General features: G+C 48.3%; 1 protein-coding gene across 5 annotated transcripts in view; it reads left to right on the top strand.

Annotated features, from left to right (window-relative positions):
• Camta (Calmodulin-binding transcription activator) overlaps positions 1-12,872 on the top strand; it is a 474,504-nt gene that overhangs the window by 386,599 nt on the left and 75,033 nt on the right. For all 5 annotated transcript variants that reach the window (XM_084599157.1, XM_084599156.1, XM_084599155.1 and 2 more), the window contains one exon: positions 7,026-7,093. In XM_084599157.1, coding sequence (XP_084455283.1) covers positions 7,026-7,093 — 68 coding nt within the window. The remainder of the gene's footprint in view (positions 1-7,025; positions 7,094-12,872) is intronic.

The raw sequence follows: 12,872 nt of genomic DNA, 5'->3' as shown, positions 1-12,872 counted from the left end.
CCATTTGAATCTAGTATTTTGCCCTTACAGACCATTATCTGTGCGCTCTTGACTTCCGCCGCGTTTGCATTATTAATCTAGTCGTGTTCGTTAAATCAGCGCACACTCTATTTTTGTCTGTTTGCGCTAGCTCGATCACTTCCGCCTTTTTTTTTTCGTAGTTGCAAGGCGACTTCAGGGTGCATAAAACAAAAAACTGCGTTTTTTTGTTTTTTATTTGCATAGATGGAAAATACTTGAGATCAGAAAAAGAGGGAAAAAAAGGGGGAAGGAGTACATTATACTGCGGCTTTCCCTTCCTGTGAACCAATTATTATTATTAATAAATAATGCCGGATAAATTTTGGCGATTGCTTATATTTTTTATGGGGTGTTTAGAATGAAACCTTTATAGACATTTGCATTTTTTTCGTATATTTATCGTTGTTTTGCTTTATTTGACTTTCGTTTAAAATTCTGTCAATTCAACCTGGTTTATGCGCCTTGGAGTCTAAAAATCCGCCGATCTCACTGTGAGCCCTTCCGATTTTGTTGAAACTTTCATGGTCCTTTCTCCTAAGTTTTCTGGTAATTCGTACTAAAAGTTGCAGCGTTTCGATGGGTTGTTGTAAAGAAAATTAATTTTAAAATTTCTCATTTTGTGGTCTCAGCCGGAGAGATTTCTGTGGGCAACCTTGGGTGCGTGGCGTTACAGGATGCGCGGCCGTGACTCAGTTTTCACTGATTGCGAATTCACGCGCACACGATAGGTTTTGCGGCCGTATAATAAATTAGCTGAAACATGCAGCTTTCGGTTTCGGTTTATTGGTTCTTGCTCCTTAAAAATACTTATAACCATAAATTGTTGTAGTGCAACAGGGACAAGGACAGCGAACTAGAGCACACGCGCACACAGCGCTAACTTCCAACAACTTTATTGTGAAGAAACTCTTCGTACATACACGCTGCATTGCCTGGGTGTCACCAGACATACGTGATATAATCGGGCCTGAAGTTACGCAAATTCCTTTAGGACAGATTAAAAGAAGGGGTGCTAATGCAGGCACTTTCTAATTGACATCTCTTTTCATCGTCAGTTGTTTCCCGCATGCACTTATCCTTGTCTTTACCGATTAGAACGTTCTTCTCATGGAAAGGTGTACGCCCTTTGCACCTATTACAATGCACTACGAGCAACCCATCTTGTTCATTTTATTTATTTACATTGCACTTGTGCTCTCAGATGCGATCATTTACACAACTATCCGTTTGCCTTACATACTGTTTACCACACGATACGCCGCCGGTCGGAAACAAAAAATGCCCGCAAAAGAGCCAGGAGGCGAATAGGGGAGGAGGGGAGGGGAGGATGCAGAGACATATCAAAAAGTTTCAGGAAATGTTCTGGCACCGAGCCCGCTGTAGTTACGTTGTAGTTCTTTTAAGACCTCAGTCACGCTCTCGAATTCATGCGTTGAACTGCTTTACTGAGCATGGCAATGTCGTCAACAAATAGCAGCTTACTGAAATCTTCTTGCGCCATTTTCCCCCCTTAATTCAATGCTGCGCGCTACAGATAAGGCACGTTTCTGCACACGCGTTTCTGCGCACAGCATAGAAGACATTCCTTCCTTGGATGACTCCCTTTCTGAGTGGCGTGTTAGCTCACTTTTCTTGCGTACTATGGCCATCGTGCAGTTTCTGCTGATATCTTCTAGCTTATGCTTCCTCCCTGCTTCTAGCTTATGTTTCCTCCCTGTTTATACGGTGTTTACATTACTGCTTATGTTTCAACTCAAATAAGTGCTTTTTTTTTAATATTCGATGCCTTTATATAGGCATTCGTTAAATTCTACATGTAACTTATCGCTGACTGTCTTGCGTTCTGTTTACATATTTATGCAAAATTTACTTTTTTATTAAAAAAAAGATGACGGACGATGCAAAAGTCAACGTGAAATATACGGGGCATAAGAGGGGCACCACATAGTTTATTCACAGCAGCGCGTTCTTAGAAAATTGCAGCTACCTACTGACTTTCGCCAGGAGGTTGCAACACTGTCATGGCCGAAGTACTGTACGCATATTTTCACATTACTGTCGTCGCCTTCGCAGTTTCCTGCGGCGTGTCGGAAGCCATAGTGTTCCACGGGGCCCACGAGTAACATCTCGATTTTGGCAAACCGAAACTGCTACGTGAATAAACGACATGTTCTACCCGAGCAAGCTCCCTCCTTCCTTTTTCTGCGTACTGCACGTGCTTTTTTTTTTTTTTTTTTTACACGAGCGCTGGCCACCGTGATTCTAGCTTAGCTCTCGTTTCTCTCGACTCCTGTTCACCTTCTTTTATACATTTTCTCTCTCGGTTAGGGACTCACTGAGTTTAACCGCGGCTTTTCTTCGTGCGTTCGTTCCCTTACCCGCTTCCCTCGACGCTTTCTTGCGAAACGACACCTGCTGGAATGCACGAAGCCGTGTCGTTACCGCACATGTATCTCTGAAGTGTCTGTAGTAGATGTATCCTCACTTGCCCCGGCGGCGCCGGTGCATTTGTGGAAAAGCGCGGTACTTCGCCAAAAAGAAGCATGAAGCACTGCGTGCCGCAGCGGTGGAGCGGCCGCTTCTTTCGACTGCTGCTTTTCTGAGCTCCGTCGCAGTTGGAAACAGATATCTTTATCGATCCTTCGGAGTTCCAAGAGGCGCACACGAGGGCCAGTGTGAGCTCCGTCACAGGCCATGCACTAAGCTTGTCTTGCTTTCCTCTGACACGAGAAGGAACGAGGAAATGCATGTACAGTCTTTGTCAAAAGTGTAGAGCCCAGGGGGTCTGCTTCTGAGGCACTTCGTATAATGTTTGTAATGCATTTCCAGTGTTACGAATCTCTTGATGGTAAGATTTTTGTCCTGCCCTATCCAATGGAAAGGACTTCCACTAATGTTAGATCAGCGCCACTAGACGGCTCAGAAGCAGATTCTCTGAGCTCTGCGTTTTTGACAAAGGCTGCACATGTCCGACCGAAATATTACGGCGCACCTTTCTAGGGTTATTTGGTTCATACGCGAGCGCACCCTCCGACTGGCCGAACACGCCGCCCGGGTCCAAGGAATCCAAGCCATCGTGTAGGCGGATAGGTTGACGCCTATCCTGTATCTGTTGGAGATTAAAGTTTTACCACCACCAGCAGCGGCATGTTCTAGCAAAGCTATATAGCTTATAAGGTGCTTCCTAATTATTCGCTAGGCTGCTTGTGATAAAGTATTTTATCACAGAGTCCTACTTCGTAGTATTATGGCCGGAACTGTACAGTCGTGGACAAAAGTGGTATACTCCACGCGAATCGCAACGATTGCATTTTTTCAGTATAAAAAAAATGTGCCAAACACAATTGCTTGGACTAGATGGAAAGTATATCAAGGAGGGTACGTTATGCATATCTCAGAAATAACTGCTTCTCTGTCGGAAATATCTGGCAGGCAATTTTCTCGCAGCGCATGGAATATACGACTTTTGTCCGCGGAGGTACATGTTCGAACAGTGGCGCTATTTCATCATCAGAGGAAGGGTGCTCGAATTTCACTAATTCCGGTTTTGCGTTCAAAGCGCGCTTGTTCCGATAGCTTGCTAATCATTTTTATCTGCTGGAGTTTCGTGCATGACGTGATCCAACATCATACTTAATCTTTTGCATTTCGACTCTATCGCACGAAGGCCACTTATTCACTTTTCGAGAAATGCTTCCACCGCTGCCGGTTGTTGAGCCGTGGGTTCGTGCTGATCCGCCAGGCCACCGCGGTAGATGAGTGGCGATTGAAAGAGATTTCAGTTGAGAACATTGTTCAAACAAACAAACAAAAAAACGCTTGATTCGCAGCTGGAATAAAGGGTGAGAAATTCATTGAAGGCACTTACATACTTGTTAAGTGTAGTAAGGCGAAAGCCCTACGCGACTGCTTGTACTCATTTGCCGCGTTCGTGCTCATTTACTGCTTCCACATCTTTATGTAGGATGTGAAGTCACCATCCAAGTTTCTTTATTCCTGACCCAAATTAGCCACAACTATAGGTTCTTCGGTGATTTTTATTGCATTTAATTGCACGTTTTTGTCTAATTCGACAGAAATCTGGCGTTTTTTTTTTTTACCCATTTTGTTAGATCTCGCACTGTCTCGACGTTTTTCTGCCGGATGTGTCGTCATCATCCAAGTTTCTTCATTTTGTTTTACCCATTTTATACGTCCTTCGGTTATCAGCAAATATTACTCGTGATTACACGTTCCTAATCTAATTCGACACAAATCCGGCGTTTCTAACCTAATTTTGACCTTTTTTTTGTATTATTGCGACGTCCGAGCTAATTTCACGCCCCTTGACTATATCGACGTAGGGCGCTGTTTCGACGCAGATTTGACCTTTGTGGCTCTTATTAACTAATTACTAGATTTATTTTTCCTCCTCTGTCCCATACTATCATTCTTTTTCTTCTATCTTTATTCCTTCAAGCGCTAGCAGCGGTGGGCACCTCGCCGCGGGAGCACTTTCTGCACACACCCACGAGCCTAAAAAGGCTTTCCCCTTAATATGCACGGAGTCCTACTTCCATCGACTCTCTTGCCTCTGTCCCAGTGCTGGGCGTTACTTCGAGCTCTGTTTCAATGGCGTCGCGCTGGAGTTCGACGACCAGCCCCCTTTACACGCTGCTTTCGTGCATATCAAGCGGTTGTACTGTCAGTGGAAGCGAGCGGTCTATTTTTTCGTAGTGTTCGGTGACTCCAACCGGCATTGCTCCATTTACCACGCGGTATGCTGTAGGAGGATCTACGAGTTGCGAAACAAACTTTCCGTATTCATTCGGAGAGCGTTTTTGCTCGTACGTGCTAACGCTCCGGTCATTTGGTATGCAGCCATGCCCAGCGGGAAATTCGAGAATATTTTTCAATGTGTTCTCGCGCCGCGCTCAGGGTATGGAGAGAAACTAAGCTTTTGCATCTGCAGCTCGACTTTTGGCCCGAATGCATTTGGATAGGGCACTATCAATTCACCCGCAACGTTGGCGGCTTATAGAACTCAATTTCCTGGGGATGCCTGGATGCCTCAGATCTTTCAACCCTGCACCGCCGGAGGGCCCGAGGTTTCGACAGGGGTCCCTCTTTCACGTCGGGGAGCTGACCCTATCATAAAGCGAAAAAAGGAAATCACTTTCAGTCATATTTCGTCACCTCGGAGACTGCTTTTCATATGGTCTGAAAAGATGGACTCCCGTGCGTCTTCCTGCACGTATGGGTCCCCGGGAGCGAGTCGGCAGCTTTGCCACCGGCGCGCATTCACAATGCGGGTAGTCATGCAACCCGGGTATTTCGCGCATGCGCCTCGGATCGTGTGTTTAGATTGTATTGTGCGAGCTGACGTTGGGTGATGAATTATGCATACGCTCGGCGGCAGCAGCGCGCGCATCGTTCGAAACTCGCGCTCCCTCAAGAGCAGCGGCGCGTGCGTAGACTCGCTTTTTGCTGTCTCGTCTCCGCAACTTTTAGGGGAAATAAGACGGCAGCTTGTATCGCGGACAAGTAACAACTCGCGCACGGCGACTGTCGCCCAAGCGGCAAGCTGGCCGGAACGTCCTCTGGCGCTAATGCGAGCAGACTCGTGAATGCCCAGTTTTAACAACTCAGCAAACCGTCCCGAGAAGGCGCCGAGTCGGCGGCAGCGAAAAGATCCGGCAGCGCGGGGCTTTTCTCTGTTGCTGACGCATTCTGCTTTTCCGGGCAATTCCGTGCGAGGCTTCCGGCTGTTGCCTCCTCGGGACAGGACCGCTGGCGCAGAGCATGCAAGGCGCCCCATCTAGTGTGTTTGTTTCACTTTGGGCTCGGCGGCCTCGGGAACCAAGTCTGCTGTCGCGGCGAATGCGGTCCTTGTGGCAGCCTTACGAAAGCATTCTTGTCCAACCACGATATTTTTTCTCCTGAACCATTGCCAACAAAGGAGGATTGAAAATTTATATAATGTTAACGAACGAATTCTGTAACAGCAGTTTCTTTATTTTTTGTAAGCTATTCTGGGAAGGGGGGGGGGGGGGGGTAGCACTGTTCTCGTAGAGCCACCTGAGTTGCTTTGAGTTGACATTGAGCACGTGCCCAATGTAAAGGTATACGTTATTGCCCTCTTTTCATCCCCAATAATATGCGGTGTCTAGCCTATTTATGTAGAACGCACATACCCGCAAACGTTATGCTGTTAGTAAAAAAAAAAAAAAAAAAGGTTTTTTTTTGTAGTCTTTAGTCTTTCGTTTTCTTGATAGATTAATTTTCTTATGTTGCTTTTCTTTGTCATTGTTCTTTTATATTTCGCTTTTATTTTATTTTTTGCTATTTTAGTCTGTGTTCAATACCGTGTGCTCTTACAGTCATGAAAGAGACGCTCAAGCGCTTCCTTCGCAGTACGACGCAGTCGCTTACCAATTGTAGCCTAAATTGCCACCTTACGCGATTTCTTCCTTGTTTGCTGTTTAAAGTAAATTCATTTTAACCGTTCAATTAAACTCTTTCGCTGCATTAAAGTCATCGCTTTTTTCGAAGTGCCCTTTTATGAACGATTACTGACAACGTACAAGCGTCATCAACTCTTCTGCTAACGAGCAGTGTCGTTTAGCTGGCATTGTGACATGGTAGCCTGCTTGTGGGGAAAGCTATTGAGTGTACGCTGATCAAAATGCGCTCTTTTCACACGAAGGTGCTCGCAATTATTTTCTCACGTTCGTCTTGGCAATTGTTCAGCCAATTGTTCACAAGACCCTCCTAGAGAAACTAACGTATTTCCTATCCTATCCTATCCTATCAGCCAGTTGCTCATCGGCCACGGGCTCCCACTACAAAGTCCTATAACGTTCCCTTCTCATTGGTTGGTGAGATTGCTGTTGTTGCATGCCTGAAAAAAAAACGTGGTATGAAGACCTTCTACAAAGCAGAATTAAGCGCAGATTCTGTGATATGCCTCTCACGGATAAGTGCCTAAAATGTCACTCGTTTGTCCCCTCTCTTTTCTTGTCCAGGAAATCGCCGCTATCCTTATCAGCTTCGACAGGCACGAGGAGTGGTTATCCCGGGAGGTGAAGATTCGGTGAGTGCTCCTCTACTTTTTTTTTTCTTGCCTTTGCTTACGAAACCTTCCTTTTTTTTTTTTTTTTTGTATCCTTGTGAAGCTTCACCAGCACTTGCTATGTCGCGAGATGCTCCTTTTTCTCTCAGCCTTCACTGGGTCATCGAAGGAGTAGATGGTCAGTTTCGCCACGCTTTCCCATTCTTATCTGGCTTAATTTTACGTATTTAAATACTTCGATGTTTGTGCGTTTTTGTGACAGTCCTCAGCAGTCCCCGATCATCTCGCAAGGTGATACGTATTAGAAGCGAGCATTGCTGAGGCTGTCTTCGAGTGGCGCTTTTTAGATTTACACGAAGCTGTTTGAACGGTAAAACTAAAAATAAAAAATTTACAGCCCAAAAACAGTCTGGCCTCATATGGATCAGTAGTTCTTGGAAACGGCTCTAGCATCATAGCCACGCCCCGCCGGGGTGGTATAGTGGTAAGACGCCCGACTACTGTCCGGAATTCCCGGGTTCGAACCCGACCTCGGCGGCTGCGTTTCGGTGGAGGCGAAACGAAGAGGCGTTTGTGTGCTGTGCGATGTTAGCGCACGTTAAAGATCCCCAGGTGGTCGAAATTACTCCGTAGCCCTCCACTACGGCTTCTCTTTCTCTCTTTTCACTTTCACTCCCACCTTCCCCCCCTTCCCTTGCGGCGCGGTTCAGGTGCCCACAGACACAATTATGACAAATACTGCGCCTTTCCCTTCCTGTGAACCAATTATTATTATTATCATAGCCACCAGGGCCGCGGAGCGCTTTGAGCTAGCTGCCCGATTGTTTCATTCGATCTGATTTGATTATTTATTACCCATTTTCTTGCTGGTTTCCTTCGACGTCGGTTGTTTCATGGTGCGATGTTTTCCCCGGGTCGTCTACGTCGGTGTGTGCCCCGAGGCATGCGCAGGGACCCGGGTGTACGTATGCTGATCGATGAGCGACGCGCTTCGGTTCGTCCGACTTCCGCCTTGTCTCCACCGTACGCTGCGGATGCGTGGGCAGAGCCGGTAGCGGCGGCCTTCGGCGGAGAAGAGTGGACGCGGAGATTAGCGGAAAGCGACGCCGACGTGCACACCGGCCTTGCGAGGGTAGCGAGAGCTCGATCCGACTCGGGGCCGGCTGACGAAGAAAGATCGCCGGACACCGGACGTCCTGCTCCTGGTCGTCACCGCGGAATGCCGCTGGAGCCGCATGCTATACTGCTCCTCCCTCTGCTCTTCCTTCTCCTTGAGCGATGCGTGGATCTCGGCTTCCCTGAAGAGCAGCCCCATCGACAGTGTCATTCCTATTGCTCCCCAGCGGTTCGCGATCTGAGCTTCGTGTAGTGTTCTTCTCGATTTGGCATCGTGCGTGGTAACTCGTATCGACAAGTTTGGGACCACTGCAGTCGTATATCCTGCTGTGGCAGGCACGATAGATATATTCGAGTAGGACATTGTACTTTTTTTTTTTTTGCCACGAACCTGAGCCGCCGAACACAAAGCATAAAAAACATAAAGGAGCGGATTCATAAAGAGGAGAGGGGAAAACGGTCATTTTTCTCCAGGGTAGACATTTTACATACGAACAAAATATTGAACGCCATTTTGGCTTCGAAAAGATCGAATGCACGGATCAAGGGCATCGTCATGTCGCAACATGACGGGGCATCGTCATGTCGCAACCGTCGTGAGCGAACTGTGAGATACAAGCTTAACGCGCTATTTTTACTCAACGTTTCTGAAGGAAGTGGAGCAGAGGAGGGATGTAATTTCTTCACCATGCAGCAACAGCGAAAATTTTGCGGTGCTTGACAGGGGTTCTACCTGCATGCTATTTCCAGCGGTACGCTCATCGAATCCGTTCAATGGAGGACGCTTCTCTTTCGAATCCGGCCATGGCTATGGATGGTTTTTCACGGGCCGGTAAAATGAGACTATTTAACGTCTCGCATCAAGAAGTTCACTTTCCTATCATCTGTCATGGCGGGGTCAGCGCGGCGAAACAGACGCTTCATTTTTTCGGTATAATAGAGGAGCTGTCTCATATTTTACCTGAACCTTGGCCTTGAGGAGCAATTCCGCTCTTTCTTTTCTGACGACAACACTTATTGTGAAGGCCGCCAAGGTCTCCGCTTTGAATGTGGCTCGGAAAAGTCTCGTGAATTTCTCGGGCAGATCCGTGAAGTTCGAAATAGACTTGCCTCAACTCTGTAGCGTCGTTCCACGCTTTGAATCTTGTCACGCGGTCGAAGAGGTCAATGCATTCTTCCGCATCTTCATCTGGCCGGCCGTGGGAGAAAAAAAAAAGGGGGGAAGGGGGAGGTGGGGGGGGGGGGAGGCTCGAGGCTGCTCGAAGATGAGAGGCCTTCATCTCTCTTCGGCTGTCTCTTCGGCTGGCTGCGACTTTGGGGAAATGGTCGCCTTGACTGGTCCAGGACCTCCACCAGATGTCACGTGGTAGGGACAAGGTCGTAAGCACAATCTAGGAGACCCCGTCGGGGTGGCGCAGTGGTAAGGGCACTCGACTACTGTGTCCATGGATGCGCAGTCGAATCTCTGCCTCAGCGGCCACTTTTCGTTGGGGGCGAAATGCTTGGCGCCCGTGTGCTAAGCAGTTCGTGTGCTGAGAGCTGAGCAGTTCTGCGGCGGCGATAACAACCAAGAGTGCTCGGCGGACGTCGAACCACGAATTCCCGCATAATTCGGCAGCGCTCAATTAAAAAATGTTGAAGAATCATCTAGATAACCGGCCAAAGGAACCTGGAGAAATCTGAAACGATACGGAAACAGTCGGGCTTTGCTGCGATCACTCTGAAAAAATCTCCGCGCATTCCGCTCTTTAATGAAAGTTATAAAGCCGTGTCCCCGGCAACAAGCATAAATAAACAAGGAGTACAAAATCGTTCCTTGCGGTAAAATCACAGTGATAGGGCCGCATGTTGGCGGCTGTTGAAAAACAACAAATAAAGATTTGAATGGTTAGCGGCAGTGATGGAAAAGTCTGACAGTCCCAATTGGTGCAAGCGCTTTCTCGGTAATAAAGTGTTTTCGAGGTTATGTGGGTGGAATGTGAAGTACAACGAAATGATGTAATGGATGGAGCGAAGTACTTCTATCCTTTTCCCGTATTTTTTTTTTTTTTATAAACATAGCTCGAAGCAGGAATTAACAACATATACTTCAATGTTAGAAACGTTGCGCAGGATATTCATTGCGTGCGAAATTCGAACGTTCCTCATCATGTAACTAATGGTTCGCCTTAATTGTCTCCTCTGCAGTTTCGTCTGCTTAAAAATTAGGCGTGTGGAAACGGATCTCGAACTATACAGTTATAGCATCCAACTCTTCGGCACGCGTTCTTCTACTCTTGCGAGGCTTATCTTCATTGCAAGTTTCCCTCGGCTTTTTGATTCAGCAGTTAGCGCGGATTGAACCGAGACCATTTCATAATGAACTGGCCGAGTGAATGTCGGTTGTGCAACGGAGGAGCTCCGCGTTGCACAGAACCAGACGACGACGCTAATTGAACAGACATTTGGGGGAGAGCAGAGATGGCATGATTAAAAGAAGCCGAGGAGCGATTCCAGATGCTCACGAGACTTCTGTTTTTTTTTTTTTTTTTTTTTCGGACAGGCCGTCTGCGTTCATTGATTGGGCTGCGCATAGCACACGCTGTTCCCCGAATGTTCATGTGTTGTGCCACGCTGGTGCATACGCCCCCCTACTGAAATGTAGCATGGTGGGCCTTGATTACACCTCCCCGCATCCGCGATTTCACCATCGCACACACGCTGGGCATGAGTACCCCAGCGAACGCACAACGGGCTTATGTTCCTGCGGTTGCTTTGGCGCTTTATAAGCTTTCTAACGTCATTACGGGGTTTCCGTGTTGTTGCGGGCTGCGTCCGCTAACGGGAACAAAGTGCGAGTTTGTTGCTGCTTATATAGCGTCGTTGCCGTTACCCCTGCATGGGCGCAAATGCCGGGGCTAAGCCCGGCATTTAACGCAACAGTGATATCCGCGCGGCTGGACAGCCAGCGCGGAGCCTCGGCTTGCTTCATTTTCCACCCGGTCTGAGTAAGGCCGGCATCCCCTTCTCGACCGTGCTCTCTCTCTATCTCTTTCTCTCCCTCTCTCATTATGAGGGCCATCATTTAACGTTCAGCACCCAAACTTCTTCCTCCGGGAAAGCGGAACGTGATGCGGTGCATTTTGTCCTGCTTTTCTTCGTTTCTGCTTCTTCGAATATTTTCTTTTCCTTTTTTTTTTTTTTGTATATGCGCTTGTGGCCGCGCGATGTAGCTCTTCCGGCCGCTACAGCACGCAACAAAGGCGCGCGCTTCACTAATGAACTGACGCCCGCCACCCACTTCCACTCACTGCTCCGGGTTCGCTTGCTCGCGATCATGACCCTTCTCCACCTCCCACCGGATCACTTTAAAACGCCGTACAGGCCGACGCCGCTCTGGCTACTAATGCTGAAGCGGAATTAATTACTCGCAAGTGATTGGATTTTCTCGGACCACGCAAACTTAGTGACCGCCCTACGTTCACTTTTTCTTTTTCTTTTTTCCTTTTTTTATTATTATTATTGCGAACGCTGTGCTCGCCCCTTTTCCTCTTTCTCTCTGTTTTTTCTTTTGTCTTTCTATTTCCCGTGCTCTTCTCCTCTACTCTGTTGCTTCGTGTTTGGAGTTCGTTGAAGCCATATACTTCGTGCGTGTCATTCCTCATGGGCACGGTTCTGTTGGCGCTTTTTCCTTCTTCTTCCCACACTCGCTCTCCCGTGCGCGCATGCGCGCTGGGCGCACTCGAAGCGTGAGCAATCTGCCTGCGTTGCGTAAACGATGATTATGGCCTTATTGCCCGTCCGGCTGCCGGGTGGGGGCTCAATGAGAAACCTCGTTAGCCGTCATCAGGAGCGGCGGCGGAGACCGTGGCACTGCTGCTCCTGCCCCCCGGTTGTCGGACGGCCGAGTAAAGCCACCCCTCCGCGCTCGCCGGGCTTCAGCAGCGCCTTCTTGTTTCCATAGCGTAATTACGGGCGAGTTTTTGCGCCCTGGGCTCATCTCAGACCCTGTCTCGCTGCTCTCGCGTTGTTCTTTTCTTGTTTATATGTTTCTCTTTTCTTTTTAAGGTAACGCATTCCCGCTCGGTGAGGGCGCCGGCATTGTGCACCACGGCGAAAGTAGGGCAAGACACGAGCGCCACCGCTCATGAAGCGACGGGTCGAATTTGCGCGCATTACGGCGCGCGCAGCGAGTTCATTATGCAAATACGAATTAGTCATCCTCGCTGCTTGCCGGTCGGCGTACGTCTGCTTATACGACGGAGGCTGACGAGATGGCCCGAGGGGAGGCGGGGTGCAGGATGAGATGTAAGGAAACGGGAAGGATGGAACGACGAAGACACACGCCGGCGCTAAATGCTCTCGGAGGGAAAGTTGGAAGTGGTTGAAGAGAAGAGAAGGACTTTGCCAGGATTGACGCGAGCACGTAAATGTGTCACTCTTCCTTGGGCTGTTGTTGGGGCCATCACTGCAGTACGTATGTCGGTTCGCCCGGACGTAGTCGGCGAAAACTTGCCAGGTCAACCTGCGCGTTCTGGTCAGGAGGCTGACAATACGGCTATGACCAGCCTTCGAAAAAGTTATCGACGGTGAACCCTAACCGCATTCATTCTTCTTAACTTGATAGCGTTAAAGATTCCGTTCTCCGAGCAGATATGTCGTTGGCATCGGCGTTGGCGCAATTAGGGTTCGCTGCCCGGTGGTA

Source organism: Amblyomma maculatum, chromosome 3 (genome assembly GCF_055883805.1).
Source record: "Amblyomma maculatum isolate TAMU_Amacu chromosome 3, ASM5588380v1, whole genome shotgun sequence".
NCBI classification, from domain to species: domain Eukaryota; kingdom Metazoa; phylum Arthropoda; class Arachnida; order Ixodida; family Ixodidae; genus Amblyomma; species Amblyomma maculatum.
The sequence above is the reverse complement of the archived record's forward strand: the minus strand, read 5'-3'. Positions and strand labels throughout refer to the sequence as shown.